This window comes from Aptenodytes patagonicus, chromosome 2 (genome assembly GCF_965638725.1).
Source record: "Aptenodytes patagonicus chromosome 2, bAptPat1.pri.cur, whole genome shotgun sequence".
Classification (NCBI taxonomy): domain Eukaryota; kingdom Metazoa; phylum Chordata; class Aves; order Sphenisciformes; family Spheniscidae; genus Aptenodytes; species Aptenodytes patagonicus.
The window spans coordinates 24,323,050-24,343,093 of NC_134950.1; the positions used below are offsets into that span (position 1 = coordinate 24,323,050).

The 20,044-nt window shown below is 37.7% G+C and overlaps 1 protein-coding gene across 5 annotated transcripts in view; it reads right to left on the reverse strand.

Moving 5' to 3' along the window:
• The window catches only part of VPS13B (vacuolar protein sorting 13 homolog B), a 497,028-nt gene that overhangs the window by 156,412 nt on the left and 320,572 nt on the right, over positions 1-20,044 (reverse strand). For all 5 annotated transcript variants that reach the window (XM_076329345.1, XM_076329347.1, XM_076329346.1 and 2 more), the window contains exons 31-33: positions 12,961-13,164; positions 3,981-4,107; positions 2,146-2,289 (exon numbers count right to left, since the gene is read on the reverse strand). In XM_076329345.1, the coding sequence (XP_076185460.1) occupies positions 2,146-2,289; positions 3,981-4,107; positions 12,961-13,164 (475 nt within the window). The remainder of the gene's footprint in view (positions 1-2,145; positions 2,290-3,980; positions 4,108-12,960; positions 13,165-20,044) is intronic.

Genomic DNA, 20,044 nt, shown 5'->3' on the forward strand with positions numbered 1-20,044 from the left:
AAATGTTGAGAGGCAATGGTTAAAAGCTGTATCAAGCAAAATTCTGAATGGATATAAAGATAAAAACTTGCCAGAGCGAGCGTAGTTAAGCACAGGACAATTACCCAGACGGGCAGTGCAACCTTCTTCCTTGGAGATAAAGAAAGATTTGACTGAACAATGCGCTGAAAAGCCTGATCTAGCTTTGACATTAGTGTTCTTTTGAGCAAAAGAATAGTTTCCAGAGGTGTCTTCCAACCTAAATTATGTTTTGATCCTTGCAATGAAATAATTAGCAGGTGTGAAGTATGAATAGCCACGTGCAGGCTCCAGACTTTGTTCACTGAGATGAAAACAGCAGCATACAATGTGTATTATGTTTCTCTCTGCTGACTAAAGGAGAAACATGAGGATAATAATAAATGTGCATATATTAGAGGGTGGGGTGGCTTCATATAGGCACATGAGACTATAGAACACTGAAGAAAGAACTGGACAAAAAGTAACCAACTATTTGATTTTACATTTTCAGTATAGTGAATGAAGATATAGTTCTATGACTTATTAAAGAGAAGACAAACACCACCTTGAACCAGAAATACTCCCATTACTTATTACAGGAGACCTCAATAATGCAAGGGAGATATCAATGAAGAACAAATAGGTATCTTGGGATGTAGTCAACAAAAAAGCTTTCTGAAATTATGTAGTAAATTGCTTTTAAGTTTGTGCAGTCCACATCAGTCATGCAGCACTTCTGCACAGCGCCATCTCAAAATTAAAATTCTTGGCACCCATTCAAATCTTCTGATTCTATCCATTCCACTGAAAATGGGAAAACAGTGCTCCACAAATTATTTATTGAAGATATTCCCATATATACTTATTTATAAAGTTCATCTCCAAAAGAGGTCCTGTGTCTGCAAAGTATCCAAGAAAGATACACTGCATTTCTTTTCTACATCGTTCATGTTTCAACATGGTAATGAAACAACGCTCTTTATTTCCCTCTGTACTTCGGAAGGGATAAAGGAGGAGGGGATGATGTGATGCCTCGATTAGCAGAATACAACTTCTGCGGTTTTGACAGGGTGAGGAGAGAGGAATATAAATAATTTGGCTGCTCTAGAGCATTCTCTGCTCCCTCCCAGACTCACATGCACGCTGAATCTGTGAGATTCAGGAAAGGAAGGAGGAAAGTTTCTTCAGCTCTCCCATCAGCTAGATTCTTGGAAAGGAAGAGTTGATTGTGTCTTGCTCTTTAACTCTCTCCCTAACTCTTGTTCTTATTTGTGAAGATTTCTCAAGGAATCCAACAACCACTCCAGTGGAATTAGGGCCTTGTCACATATTAAATTGTACTGACTTTAAAAGATGCTGTCAGCCTGACTAGATTCCTGGTTTTGAAGATAAGAAATACATATTTTTTCTTACAGCAGTTTTCACTTTCTTTTCTCCTACCTTTTTTTGTATCAGCCCAGAAGTTTAATAATTTAAACTTACAAGTCTGTCAGTTAGTGACTGGCCTTTAATGCAAACTGAGGTATCAACTTCCAGAAATAAAGAAGAATGACAAATTAAAGAGAGAGTTGCTGAACACTGTAAATTTCCTGAAAAAAACGAGAGATTAATTGTTCAGAAGATGAAGAACCCTTCAACGATGTACCCATCACCATTCTTACTGAAGAAGTATGAGAATATTCAGAGGTAGATTGAATCTTAGGGACTTGAGTGAAGACGGTTAATGTGAGTAGTGGTTACCAGGCACAGCAAAAATTTTATAGTTTACTGGCTTTAGTGAAGCACACAGTGTAGTATATGAACTCATAAGAAGATGCCAAAGCTTCAATAAAAGTTAAAATTAAATGCCAAACAACCTCAAAAACCTACTTAAAAATTGATTTCTTTCATCGTTTATGTAAAATAATTCTCCTTGTACATAAGATGTTGCAGAATCACCTTAGTCTAATTTACTGCATAATATTCTTTTTAAAATAGCACACCCTATTGTTAGAACAACATTAGAATGCATTTTAAAGCTGACCAAACAAATACTAATAATACAGGTATTTCATTTACCTATATATTATTATCTAAATGATGCAAACACCTGATCAGAGCTACAGTACTCTAAAAAAACCAGCTGCAAACCAGGGAAAAACCTACCTCAGTGGTGCTACTGGAAGGTTCCAGTCCAACCATATTGGCTTGTACCAGCTGCTCAAGAAGTTGTACTTGAGCCACATTGAGGAAGAAATCCAGGTTTGTTGTCACATTCACTTCCAAAGAATGACCACACACCAAAATTTCCTGTGGAGAAATTAAGGGAAAATACTAGATAACAACTACTGGGGAAATAATTTTCAGCTTCTATATAACTGTATTATGATTCTCTGCTGTAGTCAATGCTTCAATATTGTATGTAGCATTAATTAGATCTTTTTAGGAGAAAGTGGTGTCTCAGGCTTCTAAACAGGGATGCAGCTTATTCTTTGCTTTGCTTTCAACAGCATAACTATTAAGACAAATTTTGCAAGAAAAGCATCTCGTGTGTGAGGTCTTGTTTCCATCTCTTGGTAGTATCAAACAGTGGACTGTCAGATTTTGGTTTTTATTTCCTGGCAATGACTACAATTCTCCTTTCCTTCCAAGAAAAGGATGTACTTTTTTTTTTAAACAAACTCTGCTTGATTTATAATGAAATCACGTGTTGGAACTCACTGATAACCAACCTAATTGATTTCTCTTTGCCTGTAAACTATTGTCACTACCTTGGCAAAGCTAGCTGGATGGCCACTGTTTTATTGGTGTTGTCTAGCACAAAAAAGCTCTTCACCATTGTTGCCAAGCAATAAAGAGATGAAAACCAGAACCAATGCAGAAGGGTTGCTTAATAACTAGAAGTACTGCCCCTTCTCATGAGAAGGTTGCACAATGTTCAAGCTCTTCACAATCTAAACTAGACCTCTCCCTTCATCAGTGAATGTCACCCAGGGAATAGATAACAAGAAGAATGTATGCACAGAAAACACTGAAATTCTTGAACCTAAGCATTAGTAAAGCTCAGAGATTTTTCTTTTAATCAAATAACTTCTATGCATCCTAGCCACCCCCAAGCTTTCTACTTCTTTTTTACATCAAATAATTTTCCACCTGCCCTTGTGATGATGCTTTACACAAAATATGAAGCTGTCAATTTTTTCTTTCTATACCCATTAGCTATTATTTTCCAACAATATACACCTATTGCACATTGCAATACACACCTCATACCCTTTAAGCTTCTGTATCAGTTTTGTTCTTCCCAGGAGGTAGCTGTTATGAGAAATACTCCTTGTGAGCTGACAAAAACTTTCTGATATTTCCCCTACATAAAATATTTTAAATTCTTGAGCTACAAGCTAATGCCAAAAAGGGAGCCAATACCTTTTGTGTGTAACATTCTTCACAGACTAATTAACAAGCTGACCCACAGACTGGTAAAAGTGATTGTTAAATCTGGAATACCTTGAAGTACCCACAGTAATGGCTGGGGAGCGGATGCTTTGTGGAAATTTGTGGGCTTGAAAATCTGGCTAAAAAAACTTGGCTCAACTTTCTTCTTACAGATAATGTATAGGTTGCATTTTCAGGCTTCTTTATGAGAAGCCTAGAATACAATGTTTTGTAATGTTTTACTATAGCACCTCTTCTCAACACCTTTCCATCACAAATTTTTAAAAATATTGCTGGAAATCGTTAAAGGATTCCCATTTTCTGAATTGCAACCAGGCTTATCTACCTCTGGACAGGCTGCCTTTAATATCGAATGCTATACACAAATTGTTTCTCCAGCAGAGAAAGAACATTTCAGCTAGTGATTACGACTTTTTTCTTTTTTCCTTCAGTTGGCAATCTCTGTATTTGAAAACACCTGGACACTTAAAATGGTGGAACAGTAAAATATTAAGATTATCCATATATTAAAAGTTATGTTATTTCTGTTCACATTTTGTACTAACCTCTGGGTGTAAATTCTCTGCAGCATCAATTTTTGTAAAAATAATTGCAGGAGCTGCAGTTATTCGAACCGTGAAATCTGTTAAAATTGGAGTTAAAATTGCTCTCCTCTCCTGATGCCGCCTTATACTAAAAAAAAAAAAAAAGGAAAAAAGGAAAAGATTAAATCACATTATAAATTGTTGAGGGGCAAAACCTCATATTCTTCTTTATATCCAGCATGTAGCACAAAACTGCTTCAATACCAGTTTGGCATTTGATTGCTACCTCAATAAGCATTAAATATCATCATTATAAATCATGTTAATTATGATCCTAAAGGCAGACTTCTACCTTCATTTCACAGAAAAAGTATATCTAAATATTTGACTCTTCAACCCATCTCCAGGTAGACCAGTTTGGCATGACATTGCTTCTTCTACTGTTTAACCAACTACACAAAATTATTTGAACAAAGATACAAACTTTATTATCAGTATTTTTCAAAGTTGCCTGCAGATGCCCTTCGCTTTATGAGTAGCTGTCCTGAAGACTGCATAATATTTGAATCCATGCATTAAAACTCTGTGGTGAAAAAAATTCTGCACACAACAACATAACTGACAAAAAAATCAAAGGCATGAAAAATTAAGCTAGCAAACCCCATGAAACTCTAGGGCTCGCACATTAAATTTATAATAACTATTGCCCAAGATGTTTAAAATGCCTTGAAAATGGAGGGATGTCAGTCTTCCTCCACTGCTTCTGTCACTGGTTGCTCTTAGTTGGTACCTTTTCATATAAATATCAACGTCCGCTTGCCAAGAATATTTGTGCCATTAAGCTTGATAATTACATTTGTTTTCCAGCTGGGTGTTTATTTTTTTTCCCTTTAACCAAATACTGAGCCTAGAGGCACAACCCTGTTATAGATGGATCACTAATAGCTTATGACAACACATTCCAAATAGCCAGAATCTTCTGGGTCAGGTCAAATAAACTATTGCCACAAAATGCCATATGAGAGCCTCTGATCAGGGGGAAAAAAAAAAAAATGTAATGAGATCAAGATGGTGCTCAGCCCCTAAAAGAGGATACAGTTCAAATTCCTGGGAGAACCCTTCCATCAAGATAGTTTTTTGATAATTCTTTTTACCTATCATCATTTATAGAAATGCTAAATACCTGCATTTCATCAAGGAGAACTCTAAAAATCATCAAAAAGTTATTGGTCCAAGGTAAGTTTTCCTATACTTATAAAATAGAAAATTATCAGCTGTGAAACAGTGCAAGTATGCACAAAATTATGCAACTATCTATCGCGATATAAAGAAAAGACTGAACTACACTGCCATATAGAAAAGGAGAACAGATCTATGCAGGACTCTTCAGATATATCTGTATGTCAGTTAGGTATCCCTGTATTACCTTTAATCTCGCCATCTCCAGTAATTGAGACACAGCAGTTCGGACATCAGCATAAATCACACAAGTGAGCCAGACACATGAACAATGCAATTAGACAAACAGTCCTTACCATCAGCTAGAGTTATTCATGCTAATGTCATTAAACAATATGGTTATATGCCTGTCTATGCAGAAACCTCTGGACTGCATGTGGAACAGGTAATTAAATCTCTTGATTAAGAACAGGTATCGATATACATAGTCTAGTAAAGGTAATGGTTCTGAAATGGATTCTGTTGAAAAGTACACAATCTCAAATGCTGATGGTTTGTAAGCCAAGAGTTAGGCCGAAAAGAAATTAAATAGATATCATAACTTGACTGTAATTCAGTCAAGTTGGAAAGATTCAAAATCCATAGATGAAAATTTACTACTTGGACTATTTCGATTTTGATGCTTCAAATTCTACTAACAATTTGCTTAAGTGTCCTCAAAACATGTAGAAAGCATAGCGATCTATAAGGGAATATAAACTGTCAGATGCAGGTAGGCCTTAAAGCTTTTAACTTCTGTATACTGTTATCCTAAATAAATTTAACAGCAGATGCTACAGAGCTAGTATTTACTGAGCACAAGTCTAATATACTTTTGTTTCAAATGACCTTCACAAACACTGCTGAGCAGGCTGCACGCTACTGTAAGTAGTATGCAGTATGCTTAAGAGCAAGGCAATCAGTGAGTGTGACAAAACTACTACCTTACCTTAAAAGCTTTAAAATTTTCATCAGCTGTAGCTCTGCTGGTCTGTAATGATGGTTTTTAAAGCAAGATTAGTCTAATTAGATCCCCAAATTAGAAAGCAGACCCATTAGTAGTTAGCGTACATCTTCAACTGAGAAAGTGGTCTTAGATTTTGCCAGTTCTACAAATGCTTCTCTCCCTGCCATCACCTTCCTTTTAAATTTAAACCAGACGGCCTTCTACCCAATTCCTATTTCCCCTTCACAAAAGGATGAGAAAGAAATGCCTTTTTTTTTGAGGAAAATGAAAGAGCTAAGTAGTAGAACAATTCTATGAAAGAACACACAGCTATACATTAGAAAACTTCCACTTGAAGGGGCATAAAACTGCTAGTAAGTATGATTTCAATATATGAAACAGAGCTATAAAAGCAAGTTATTTGTTGAACTCCAAACCCAGAACTGGTTCTCTTCAATCATTGTTCAAATTATTTTTCAGCTCATACATATTCCCATTTCTTAATTTTCAAATGTTATTCTAGTAGATACCCAGTACACTGCATCTTAAAGGACTTTTTTGGTAATACAGATTGATTGCTGATTTTTTAAATTTTATTTTAAAATCATCCTTATGTGGTAGCCCTGTCCTGCTCTACTTACTACTTTCCACATTTTTAGTTGGTGAGTTTGAAGCTCAGCCAAATCAAATATCAGCAAAATAATTGTAAGTACAAACAGAAGGCAAACAGAGCACAGTAAATAACGAAGGGAGAGGATATGAGAAAGAGCACAAAAGGAACAAAGAAACAAATTCCACTTTGAATTATTAAGTCTTCCACACTGCACCTAAGTGCACCGTTAACTTAACACAGGTGTACGCCACATGAGCTTATGAAAAAACTTGATTGTGAAGAGTGTAATGATGGCTCTATGTCTGCAGCACATTCATTCCATGGTTCATTTATGCATCTGTTATATATTTGTCTTGGAAAAAAAAAGGAAAAGCTAGTACTTTTAGAGATGTTAAAGCAGTTGATCATCTACACTTAAAAGTACAGCACATTTGAAAGACCATATGCTAACGCAAAGCAAAAAGGCAGCAAAGCATTTGTGATAAGGCCTGGAGGTGCCTTTTACTCGGTGCTGAATTTGGGCTATATCTGCACGGTAACATGAACTCTGGTTACAGACCACAGATCCACATTGTAAAAGCACAGGACAAAAAATGGTCTCTGTCCTCAAAGGCTTACAATTTAAGTATAAGAAAAAACACACCTGCAGACAGGGAACAACTAACAGCACCATAGGTAATAATATCTGTACAGTGGCAACCTGAAAGCTGTCTTATTAGTTTTTATATTACAGTGTAATAGAAACAAATTTTTTTGGAAGGATTTGGAAGAAGACATTGCAATAACTTTGTGAATGTTCACAGGAAATGCCTTTATAACATATAGGTTAGCCTAGGAGCGAGCAACAAAGTGCTTCTTCAAAAATTAAATGCGGCGGCCCTGGTAACTGGTACGATGAGGTCTGGTGAGCAGTAAGTGTAGATGTGTCAAAGTAAATGAAAGAAGACGCATAATAGGAAATGGATAGACACAGAAGTCTAGAAGTACCTTGAAAGCAAAGACATATCTAATGATTAATATGACAAAAAATGTTGTGGGAAGAAAAGAGAAAAAAATGTGAAGAGCAGAATTTTGTAATCAAAGCAACAACGTTTCATTACATCAAATCAAATCATCAGTATTTGATTACACCCACTCAGAAGCATGTTGAATTTATATAAGGAGGAAGGACTGCCAAAGAGATGATGTTGCACTAATCAAGGAGGTGCGATGATGCGAGACTGGATAAGCTGTGAAAATGCACAAGAAGGACTATAACTTGGCTGCCTTATGTGGAAAAAACTAATCGAAACAAACAGAAAATATTGGCCAGCAAGAGCTAAACATAACCTAGATGTGAAACTTGGAAATGTTTGCCTTATTCTTAATTATAATTTTTTTCTTCATAATACCTTACTGAATCTAGAGTTTGAGCCCTTACATACTTAAAAAATACGTAGGTCAGGGAGAAACTCATATGCATTCAATACATGAATGACAATCAAGAGCTCATTTATGCCATGTAAGTTTACTATCTACGGAGAGATGAATCCTCACAAAGAATTCTGCGACTTGAAAAAGCAAAAAACCAAGTATTAGCATGGAATAGGCCACATAATCAAATAGTGTTCTCTAGTAGTGTGAGGCACGCAAAACCAAAGATATTATGTTGGTTAGCATGCTAACTTAGGACTTATGAAAGATTTTTCTCTTGCAGGTTTCCCATGTAGTTGTATAAATCAGTTAATCCCTGATCCACAAATGTATTAGAATATCTAACTACTAATGACATCATCATGCCTCAGACCTCCATCTCCCGGGGGCAGAACAGTTCCCATCCTTTCAGCTCTCTGAAGTGTTGCAAAGACACATCGCATGATAGTGAAATAGCATAGCAAGATTCTGAGGACTATAATGACCAAAATTAGACAATGAACAAACGTACACCATATAGCTGTACAGAATGACTATTGTTATATACTTATGCCTCAGTAAAGCTAACTTTCATCTTACTAAGAATGCTGTGCAACATTTCTTTGCTGTGGATTAATAAAGAAAATAACATACTCCATCTTATTGAGTAAGGCTTTGTACAGTGTGATTACAAGCATGACTTCAGGTACAATAAACACAGCAACTGAAATACAGGACTGGATACAAATGTACTGCATTTTATTCCAAAAGATTCACAGGGAATGCCCCTACTTCCCTACATGTGGATCTACTGATCACTTTTTCCTGGTCTTCCTTGTTAGAACTTGGCAAGCTGCACTTCAACTTTCCAAAAAAGCATGAAAATGAAAACTATTCAAAGAAAAATCTGTAGGAAACCTTTCTGAGGATCCTTGCAAAGCAAGAGTGGTATTTTGTTCAGTTTTGTACAACAGATCATTGGCTCCCTGACGTACTCAATGAGAGTCGCAGAGAGCTGTTCCAGATGGTGGTATGCCAAGGACAAAACTGTAATGCAGTATATTGCCACACTCAATTCATTACCACACAGAGAAGTAATGCTTTTAAGCTCAATTAATTTTTTTTTTTAAACAGAGTTTATTCAGGCTGCAGGAAGCAGAAGTTGCTCCTGAGAACTGTAGAAGGATTGCACAGGGACGGGGGCGAGGCCTCAAGAGAGGATATATTTCTTTATTTCCTTCAGGGCTGTTGTTTTTTCCATTGAGAGGAGGGAGAGGGAGGAGGAGATATGCAAGCTGAAAAAGCAGTTTTCAATCAAGAAAACTTCTTTTGGTTAAGTACTCCCAGTTCCCCACATGCTGTTTGGTAAAGGCAATAAATGTGGACAGGTTTCATTTGTACATAACCTTATTAGAACTGTCTGACTGTTTCCAGTATTCTTTTTATATATTACACCATTAGGGAGCTTTTTATAACATCTACAGTGAAGTATAAACATTTCATAATGGGAAGAGTTATGATCCCTGATCCTCAGTACAGCTCAGCATTTGAATTTTTTTCTGAGAGAGGGCATCCACCCTACCAGAGTGCTCCAGTTCTCCCATTCTTCTTGGGGTGACCTGCAGAGGCACGGGAGGCATCACACCAGCACTTCACAACAGCCCCTCTTGAAGAATTTTACACTAAACACTAAATTTATATTGTTAAATATTCAACTCAGTCTCAAAGCAAGACCGCTTGCTTTCCAAATTACAATGTAAAACCTTAAAAAAAATTCAAACCCATGAGATATTAAGTACTAGAAATATTGAACTCCAGAAAAAGTGGTGGGAAAATTTGAAGGGTTTACTTTCTCTGTAAAGATTGTTAAAACTTTTAAAGTAAGTTATCAAAAGCTTTCAAATATTTGTTTGTATGACATCCATAGATCTTATATTTAGAGTGATTTGGTTTTCATGCAAATTTTTAAAACAAGAGCAAATTTCAACCCAGTAGACTAAATTACAATATAATCCATTTCAGAATTTTTACAACTATTTAATTTATTTTAAAAAATACAGTAATGTTTTTAGAAATGGGAATGGAAAATGAATGGCTGGTATCTATGCTGAAGTTTTCTGTAAAGTAACTGTATGAAATACTTGGATATAGGTTAGATTCTATACTGCACCACATAGCACCTAATTAAAAAATGAGGGAAAGGGATCTCAAAAAAGAATCTTAAAACCCAGTGAACGTAATAAACCAGAACACTGGTCTAAATGGTAAGTAAAAACAAATAGAAGTATATTAAAACCAAACAAAGAAATGAACCCTAAAATAACTCAGTAAAAATAATTCATTATGTTCCAGGTTAAACATGTCTAAGAAACTTAAAGAATTAAAAAAGAAAACAGTATCACAAATAGGTCAAAGAATAAAGCTTCTGTGGTAGTTGCAGGAAATCTTAAGATAAACTTCACCCTGAAAACACTAAGCACCATGTAAAGCACCATGCAGCCACCCTCTTGGTGCATGCTGGAAATATCTCAGCAGATGGCAGAGTTCAATGCAGGTTCTTCCAGTTCTCACCACACCACTTCCACAGATCATAAAATAAACCCAGATGCAGCAAAACTGACTGCCAACTAAAAAGCAGAAATGTGAAAATCCTGAAGAAGAACTATAGTAAATGTGCAAAATTTTAAGCCCAAAAGGACAAGAAAGCACTCATACCAACTTTCTCTTTAAACAAATTCAAGCTGGAATTAAAATACTGTATTGCATACCAGAAAGGAAAAGCTAATGTATTTAATTACAACTGATCTAAATTAAAACTCAAGTAGAAGATTCATTCAAAAGCAATTTCAAAAGAAACATACTTATTTGTCAAATAAATTCTAATAAAATTTTATTTTGGAAGTTTGCTGAGGAAAAGAAGAATGTCCAAGCCGTTATAAAAAAGAGAACTCAGATTATCTGTAATAGCTGCTTCCCTTATTCTTACCTTAATAGCTTTTCAGGAATCCCACCAAATTTCCTATCTAAATCTGTAACCATAAAACTCAGATCAAAGTGTGCTGGCAATATGATTTCAGTCACCAATGGGAAGGAAAAGGAAAGCCAAATCTTCAGTGGCTGGTTTTGCTGTGTTAGCTTAACTTGCAAACTGGCCAGAAGTCCTTTGGAGATTAGTGTCATCTTACCTTTCAAGAAATGCCAGTGGCCCTACTTTGTTTTGTGAGAAAGAACTTCATGGGCAACTTGCCCAACATCAAGGCCCAACTAGAAGGTAATACACATTTTTTCAAAGCTAAGAATTTAAAAGAAAAAATTGTCTATGGAATTATATTAGTTAAAAAGAAAAATGGTTAAAAGACAGGAAAGAACCAGGTGATCTTATAAATGAAGAACAGATACTATTACTGTGTTTAAATTTTCATCTGTACCCCTGCCACTCCTTGTGGTTTTATCACTACTTTGGTTAGATCTGCTTTTCCTGCCCTCTATTTTTCAATGATAAACTAGAATTTATTCTTGATCACATCTTTTTCCTGCACGCACTCCTCCAGAGTAAGCTTATTTGCTCTTGTCGTGGTTTAACCTCAGTCGGCAACTGAGCACCACACAACTCTATCCCTGCCGAAACCAGGACAGCTCTCTTGGTCTTTCATCATCACTTTGAAAGCTCAGTCTGCCAGCCATCCTCACGTAGCTTCTTTTGCTACAGCTTGCCTCACTTTCAGAAAAATCTCTGACAGTCCTCTCATCTCCCCTTTTTTTGAAAATTAAACCAACAATAGTTCAATTTTTGTCCTTCCTTATGATTCTGCCTGTTTTTCTATATCACTTTTAGGAACTCATCCCTCAATTCAGATAGGAATCTTATCTTAGGAACCATAAAATTATGCACACATTTCATAAAAATTGGCTTGTTTTTGCATGAATTAGATATAAAGGACTTTTAAATGAAAATAAATAAATAAATGTGTGGGCAAACAGGCATCTTATAGCAGAAATGCGTCTAAATCCACAAAATTACTTTTGAAAGCTTGCTCTTGGCCATCAGACCTTATTCCTGTCATGTTGAAAGGAGAACTCTGACTGCTACACAGTCTATAAAATTTAGTTTTAAACCACCTGTATGAATTTTTAAGTATAAAAAAGCATATTAAAACTAAAATAAAAATTTCAAATTTTCACAAATTACCAATTAACCCCCCCCATTTTATATTTGAATATTTAAAATACCACACAAGTGTATGCATGCTTTACCTTTCAACCCTGTTTAACTAGAGGGTGGGGCTTTGCGTGTGTGTATCATACAATACACAACAAGGGAGACTCAGTTGAAATATCTCATTTTCAAAATTCATCTGGTTTTAGTTACAGAAGTGCAAAAAACAGTTCAGAACCAATAGGAAATGTTCTACTTTATCCTCCTCTAACTTAGAAATGTCTAAGCTGGTTTTACTCAAGCTTTGTAAAAATACAAACAAAAGAAGTTCAAAAAAAAAAAAAAAAAAGAGAAAACCAAAACCAAAACCTCCCATTGCTTGTAGACTGAGAAGCTGAAGTCTGAGCCGTGGAGTTATTTTTACGGACATACAGTAAGCCACTCAGAAAAAAGCTTATAATGGAACCAAAGGCACATAATAACTAGACAGTAACTACAATGTAATAATAATAGTAATACGCATTTCAAATGTATAATCCAAAACTCCATGGAAATATGCTTGCAATGTAAAGCAAAAAAAATACAGAATTATTTGATTCAGATATATTGTGTATGATATCTGCAGTGTTTGTGCTATGTAATTCTAGAAAAGAGTAAGTTAAAAAAAGCTTCTTACCTACTGGCCATGTTCCATTCAAGCGCTGGATTTTGAGAATTTCTTTCACTCTCTGTCAAAACCCCTCCTTTTCCATTTTCCTTCTCTGGTTTCAACTGATTCCAATGAGCAGTACCAATGTTTATAGATTGAAGATCTATTTGATATTGTCTGTCTTCAACCTCTGAGCCAGGGTCTCGAAGTATTCCTAGATTCAGTGCTCTCCTGTAATGCCAAAGGGAGAAAAAAAAAAAGGAAGGAAAAAAAAATCAGCAACAAAGGTCAAAATCAGACCAATCAGATATTCATTAAGATACAAAATTAAGAAAATTAAGGTATCAATTTTGCCATTCTTGACTACGTCTAAGCATTACTTTAAGTCCAGATCTTCAGAAGTATCCAGCTGCCTCTTTCCTATGGAATTCAATGGGAGATATGCAAATAAATATATCCCAAAATTTAGACCGATCCACCAAAATAGGTACGAGATCAATCTATTGACTTCACTGCACTTTCCATCAGGCCCATATGAGCATACTTCCATCCCTGGAAGTATTTAAAAGACAAGTAGATGAGGCACTTAGGGACATGGTTTAGTGGACATGGTGGTGTTGGGTTGACGGTTGGACTCGATGATCTTAGAGGTCTTTTCCAACCTCAATGATTCTATGATTCTATGATTCTATGAGCAACCTTGTGGGGAAGCAGGACTAACTCGTATCTACTGAATAGATAAAGGATGTCACATTCAAGTCCTCAAAAAGAACAGCTACGTATCAGTATTATGAACAGCTTTATTGTGAGTTAATTGTTCCACCGTTCAAACTTATCAAACAATAAAAATTAGAAAGAACATTCCAAGATAATGGAAAAACAATTCAACCTTTTTAACATGGAATTTCAGTACAGTGCTTTGTTATTAAAATTCTTCTGACAAGTGAGAAAAAAAGCATTTTTGAGTGAATCCCATTACTTGTGGATTCTGCTAAATTCTGTTACATGAGATTTTACAAAATATTTCAATTCTGAACTGAGTTTGGGAAACAGTCACACCTAACTTAAACAAAACATTCAAGAGCTATTGGATGAGTGGAGGCTGCTAAGGCCATTCGGTTTACCAGTGACCAGTATCAGAGGAGTCTCCTACTACCATTTGTCTTCTGCTAATAAGCACTAGTAAGTTTTCAAAAAAATTATCTTGCCCGTTCTACACTGGGAACAATATAGCTTTACGTGCACTGCTTATTTGATATTATAATAAAAATGCACAATTGAACTTATCACTATTTTTCAAAACAAGCCAGTAAAGGGAGCAAGGGGATCTTAAATTTTTTTGCTTTGAATCTATGATCACATCAAATTCTAGTCTATTTTTATTAATTTCATACACCTGAGTTGAAGCTTAAGCTTCTTATTTGCAAATGCCATCCAATCTACTGTTCCATTCTAGATTGTTATCTTATGCCAGAGTTGTTTTTTAGTATATAACTGCTGTCTCCACAGAGAACTTTAATAATTCTGCAATTTGTTTAATCATTGTTGCTAACAATCTAAAAATAAATAGGATTAAAGCAGCACATCTCAACCTGTGATGCACGCATTGCACGCAATCTAAGTATAGGTATGCAACCTATGGGTATGCAACCTATTTCAAAGTGCAATCCCAGTGCTGCCCAAATCCAAACACAGTTGAAACTGCTAATACCACAGCCATTGTCACCAATGGAGTATGCAAGCAATTAAGAAAATTAAGTAATTAATCATATCTACCCACAGAGGCATGCGAATGGCAGGAAAGCTGTTTTGATCAAGTCATTCCTGGTGGGGCAGTGTGATAGCATGGTTTAGTAGCCCTATAACTTACTTAAATGCTTAGCAGAAATACACTGAAAATCTGTTATGTCAGTAGTGGTATTTCAAAATTAAATGTGGTTTCTTAAAACTCAAGAATGTGTTTGTCAACTTTCCACACAGAGAGATCTAACCACAACAACTGTGTCTTTTATTATTCTTTCTAGGCATTATTTCATCAATATAAATGCAGTTCTGTTTTTTTTTTTTTTTAAAAAAAAGCACGGTAGATTATTGTATGACCCAGTGCCTATTTACATACTCTGTCTAATGCAAGTAAATATTGGAATATATGTTTTATGAAATATTACTGAAATTAAAGCACCAAATTACATATTTTATGAAATCTGCTAAAGTATATAAAATACAGAGTATGATACAGATTTCACCTGCATAATGAATTCTTCTCTCCTGTACTTCACAGTAAAGAATATTTTTCATTCGTTCTTCTCTTATATAATATAGGAGATATATAGTCCCCTGGACTTCAGGAGAGCAGACTTTGGCCTCTTCAGGGATCTGCTTGGTAGAGTGCCATGGGACAAAGCCCTGGAGGGAAGAGGGGCCCAAGAAAGCTGGGTAATATTCAAGGATCACCTCCTCCAAGCTCAGGAGCGATGCATCCCAACAAAGAGGAAGTCAGGCAAAAACTCCAGGAGGCCTGCACGGATGAACAAGGAGCTCCTGGACAAACTCAAGCACAAAAAGGAAGCCTACAGAGGGTGGAAGCAAGGACAGGTAGCCTGGGAGGAATACAGAGAAATTGTCTGAGCAGCCAGGGATCAGGTTAGCAAAGCTAAAGCCCTGATAGAATTAAATCTGGCCAGGGATGTCAAGGGCAACAAGAAAAGATTCTATAGGTACATTGGGGATAAAAGGAAGACGAGGGAAAATGTGGGCCCTCTCTGAAACGAAACAGGACACCTGGTTACCCGGGACACGGAGAAGGCGGAGGTACCCAATGACCTTTTTGCCTCGGTCTTCACCAGCAAGTGCTCAAGCCTCACCGCCCAAGCCACAGAAGGCAAAGGCGGGGACTAGGAGAATGAATAGCCACCCACTGTGGGAGAACATCAGGTTCGAGACCATCTAAGGCACCTGAAGGTGCACAAGTCCACAGGACCCGATGAGATCCATCCGCGGGTCCTGAAGGAACTGGCGGATGAAGTTGCTAAGCCACTATCCATCGTATTTGAGAAGTCGTGGCAGTCTGGAGAAGTTCCCACTGACTGGAAAAGGGGAAACATAACCCCCATTTTTAAAAAGGGAAAAAAGGATGGCCTGTAGTTCCCCGGGTCTGTCAGTCTCATCTCTGTGCCTGGGAAGACCATGGAACAGATCCTCCTGGAAGCTATGCTAAGGCACATGGAGGACAGGGAGGTGATTTGAGACAGCCAGCATGGCTTCACCAAGGGCAAGTCCTGCCTGACTAACCTAGTGGCCTTCTATGATGGAGTGACTACATCAGTGGACATGGGAAGGGCTACAGATGTCGTCTATCTGGACCTCTGTAAGGCCTTTGACACGGTCCCCCACAACATTCTTCTCTCTCAACTGGAGAGGTATGGCTTTGATAGGTGGACTGTCTGGTGGGTGAGGAATTGGTTGGATCGTCACATCCAGAGGGTAGCGGTCAACAGCTCAATGTCCAGATGGAGATTCGTGACGAATGGCGTCCTGCAGGGGACCGTATTGGGACCAGTACTGTTTAATATCTTCATCAATGACATAGACAGTGGGATTGAGTGCACCCTCAGCAAGTTTGCAGATGACACCAAGCTGAGTGGTGCGGTCGACATGCCAGAGGGACGGGATGCCATCCAGAGGGACCTGGACAAGCTCGAGAAGTGGGCCTGTGTGAACCTCATGAGGTTTAACAAGGCCAAGGGCAAGGTCCTGCACCTGGGTCGGGGCAACCCCCAGTACCAACACAGGCTGGGGGATGAAGGGATTGAGAGCAGCCCTGCCGAGAAGGACTTGGGGGTACTGGTGGATGAAAAGCTGGACAGGAGCCAGCAATGTGCGCTCGCAGCCCAGAAGGCCAGTCGTCTCCTGGGCTGCATCAAAAGAAGCAAGGCCAGCAGGTCGAGGGAGGGGATTCTGCCCCTCTACTCTGCTCTGGGGAGACCCCACCTGGAGTACTGCATCCAGCTCTGGAGCGCTCAGCATAAGAAAGACACGGACCTGTTGGAGTGGGTCCAGAAGAGGGCCACAAAAATGATCAGGGGGATGGAACACCTCTCCTGTGAAGAAAAGCTGAGAGAGTTGGGGTTGTTCAGCCTAGAGAAGAGAAGGCTTCAGGGAGACCTTATTGCAGCCTTTCAGTACTTCAAGGGGGCTTGTAAGAACGATGGGGACAGACTTTTTAGCAGGGCCTGTTGCGACAGGACAAGGGGGAATGGCTTTAAACTAAAGGGAAGTAGATTTAGACTAGATAGAAGGAAGAAATTTTTTACGCTGAGGGTGGTGAAACACTGGCACAGGTTTCCCAGAGAGGTGGTGGATGCCCCATCCCTGGAAACATTCAAGGTCAGGTTGGATGGGGCTCTGAGCAACCTGATCTAATTGAAGATGTCCCTGCCCATGGTAGGGGGGTTGGCCTAGGTGACCTTTAAATGTTCCTTCCAACCCAAACTATTCTATGATTCTATGATTAGATACAAAACTCTTCCTTTGATCCTTTAGATACACCTTTGAAATTCAAGCAAACAAATTGTGTTTCTATAGAGTACCCATTTCAAGAAACACGTATTTTACACATACATGTAAAATGCAAGGATTAGTTATTAATGCCTTGATGTTTTGAGTAAGCTGATTATTGCTTTCAGAAAGTACATCCTGCCAGTTTTATACAAGGATCAAAATATAGCCTTTTCCCAAATAAATCATATACATACAGGCATTTACATAAGCACTCATTTCTGGTTTTCCATATCAACTATTTTCCTAAGTATGCCCCCAATTTATTAGTTGTATACTTCCTAGAAGGATGAGAATAAGTTAAAGCACAGCAGAATTGGCATAATCTTAAGCATACATGCTATGTATGAACTCTGCAGCCTTTTTGATTCTGAAGCTTTCGAAATCCTTGTAGCAAATAAAATCAGGGAAACAGAGTAAGCCAAATTCATGACTTCTCTACCGCTAGCATAAACGCTGTTTCACCAACTGAAACGTACTGTAGGGGTTATGATTTTAATTGCTTCCCCCTTCCGGAAACAACTTCACTATCCCATCTGAACCTTTTGGCAGGTGGTGTAGAATACAACAGTTGGTCAATAATACAGTAAGATCATAAGCAACCAAAGACGACCATAAGCATGTAACAAGAAACACAGCTTTAATGTTTTTCTTTTTTAAATTGATTTAGTCTGGGTCAGGCTTTTTGTATGTTTATATAAGAAACAGCTCATGTTGAACCAGTTACTACATGCTGCTGAATAGGCATAATTCTGAGACCCACTGTAAAGAAGTTAAATCTATTCACTTATAGCTCATCTGAGACCTACAAAAAACTAAACAAGCCAGGAAAATGGCATTTAAAGACTATACATTATGTAATGATTAAGAAATATTCACAGACTTTACACACAACAGCTAATTTTTGTTAGCACTTACTAGATCTCTGTGTGCACTGATTTCTGCTTCCAGGTACAGAGATGACAAACCCATCTATCCAAATTTCAATTATTAAAGGTTTTGTCTGGTGGTAAAAGATTCTTCCTATTCTAATTTAAAAAGGAAACAGACAGTAAGCTTGGATCAATATATACCCTCTACTTTATAAGGGTAAAACAGGTGGCACCTTGTTGGATCTGGATACAGATGCTATGCAAGAGAACCACTTCTCTCTTTCTCTTCTGCTTAAGCTTGTGGAGTCCCAGCCCAAATGTAGTTTGAAAGCCCATCACCTATGAATGAGACGTGACTGAACGAGTGTAGAAATCACAGCAATATTTATCACTGACCTAACACTTAACTGCCTGTTTCCCCAATTCAATTCAATAAAGTTTCTTGTTCTCCTCGACAAGGCCATCGAATGTGTTATACCAAACAGGGGAAAGTGAAACAACTGTTTCTTAGGGAAGCAATGGACCACAACTCCATTTGGAGTGAGATGCTATAGATGTTAAAAAGGGCACAGAACAGAACTGTGGTCAACCTACAGCATCTATGATAACAATACTGGCCTTTGAAAATGCTGAGCTTCTATCAGTAAAACCCCAGACAGGAATCAGCTTTCCAAAGAAAGGCAACTTTTTTTTCTTTTTTCTTTTTTTTTTAAATTATAGCAAGTAGATGCCTCTGTCACAGGCAACGAAGTTAATGCTTGAGCCACTGGGAGAGAAACAGAACTTCCCCAACATCCCAGAACATACGTAGACATGATCTTAGAACAGAAATAAAAGAAATCCTGTAGCATGACAGTTCATGATGGAAGACTTGGATTTGCCTAAGTTTGGAGAGATTAAGAACATATATTTGTGAGGAAGACTGAAAGAAGAATGAGAGGTTAAGGAGAAAAAAAACCCGAGGGCACAGGAATGGGCAGGAGAGAGAAGAAAGATGGGTTCAGGGCACTAATGCTGAAATTAAAGAAAAGCAGCAGGTAAGAAAATTCTGTTATTGCAAGAAAAGAGCAGGAGACATCCTTAGGCAAGAAGGGAAGGTCCTGACAAGTTTCTAAAATTTTGTACATGATCCTGGGTACACATTCTGCCATACTGAGTGAGCTCCGTATCCTCCCCGAAGGGTAACCTCAGCTTTGCTTCCCCACCCTGCCATCTGTCCCTAGGGAGACTTATTTGTGGTTTAACAAACATAGTGTTTTATGACTGCTGGGATGTTGGAAACAGTTTATTTTAGTCTGGGTCAGTAGAGCAGGTTCTCAAATGCTGTCAGCAGTAAACTCCAGTTCTCACCGTTTCTGCCTCTTTTCCCCAGGAACTATGCCACATATGACTGGCTTTGTTTGGCAGCTGCTCCTTCTCCCCTCTCCAGCTGAGCCTCAGAAGAACTCAACTACTGCCCCATCTCCACACTTGCTGGCAGCATACTCTAGATTGGATACCAGCAAATTTTTATTAAATACAAATATAAACTGAGTACAGTAATGCTCCTTTGTTTAATGCTTTACTGATTAGCAAGTGATACTATTTTGTTCATATGCCTATACTCACGTAATTTTTCATTTTAACATTACATTTAATCTTTACAGGAATCTGTTTAACAATGAAAACTACATTCCCCCTGA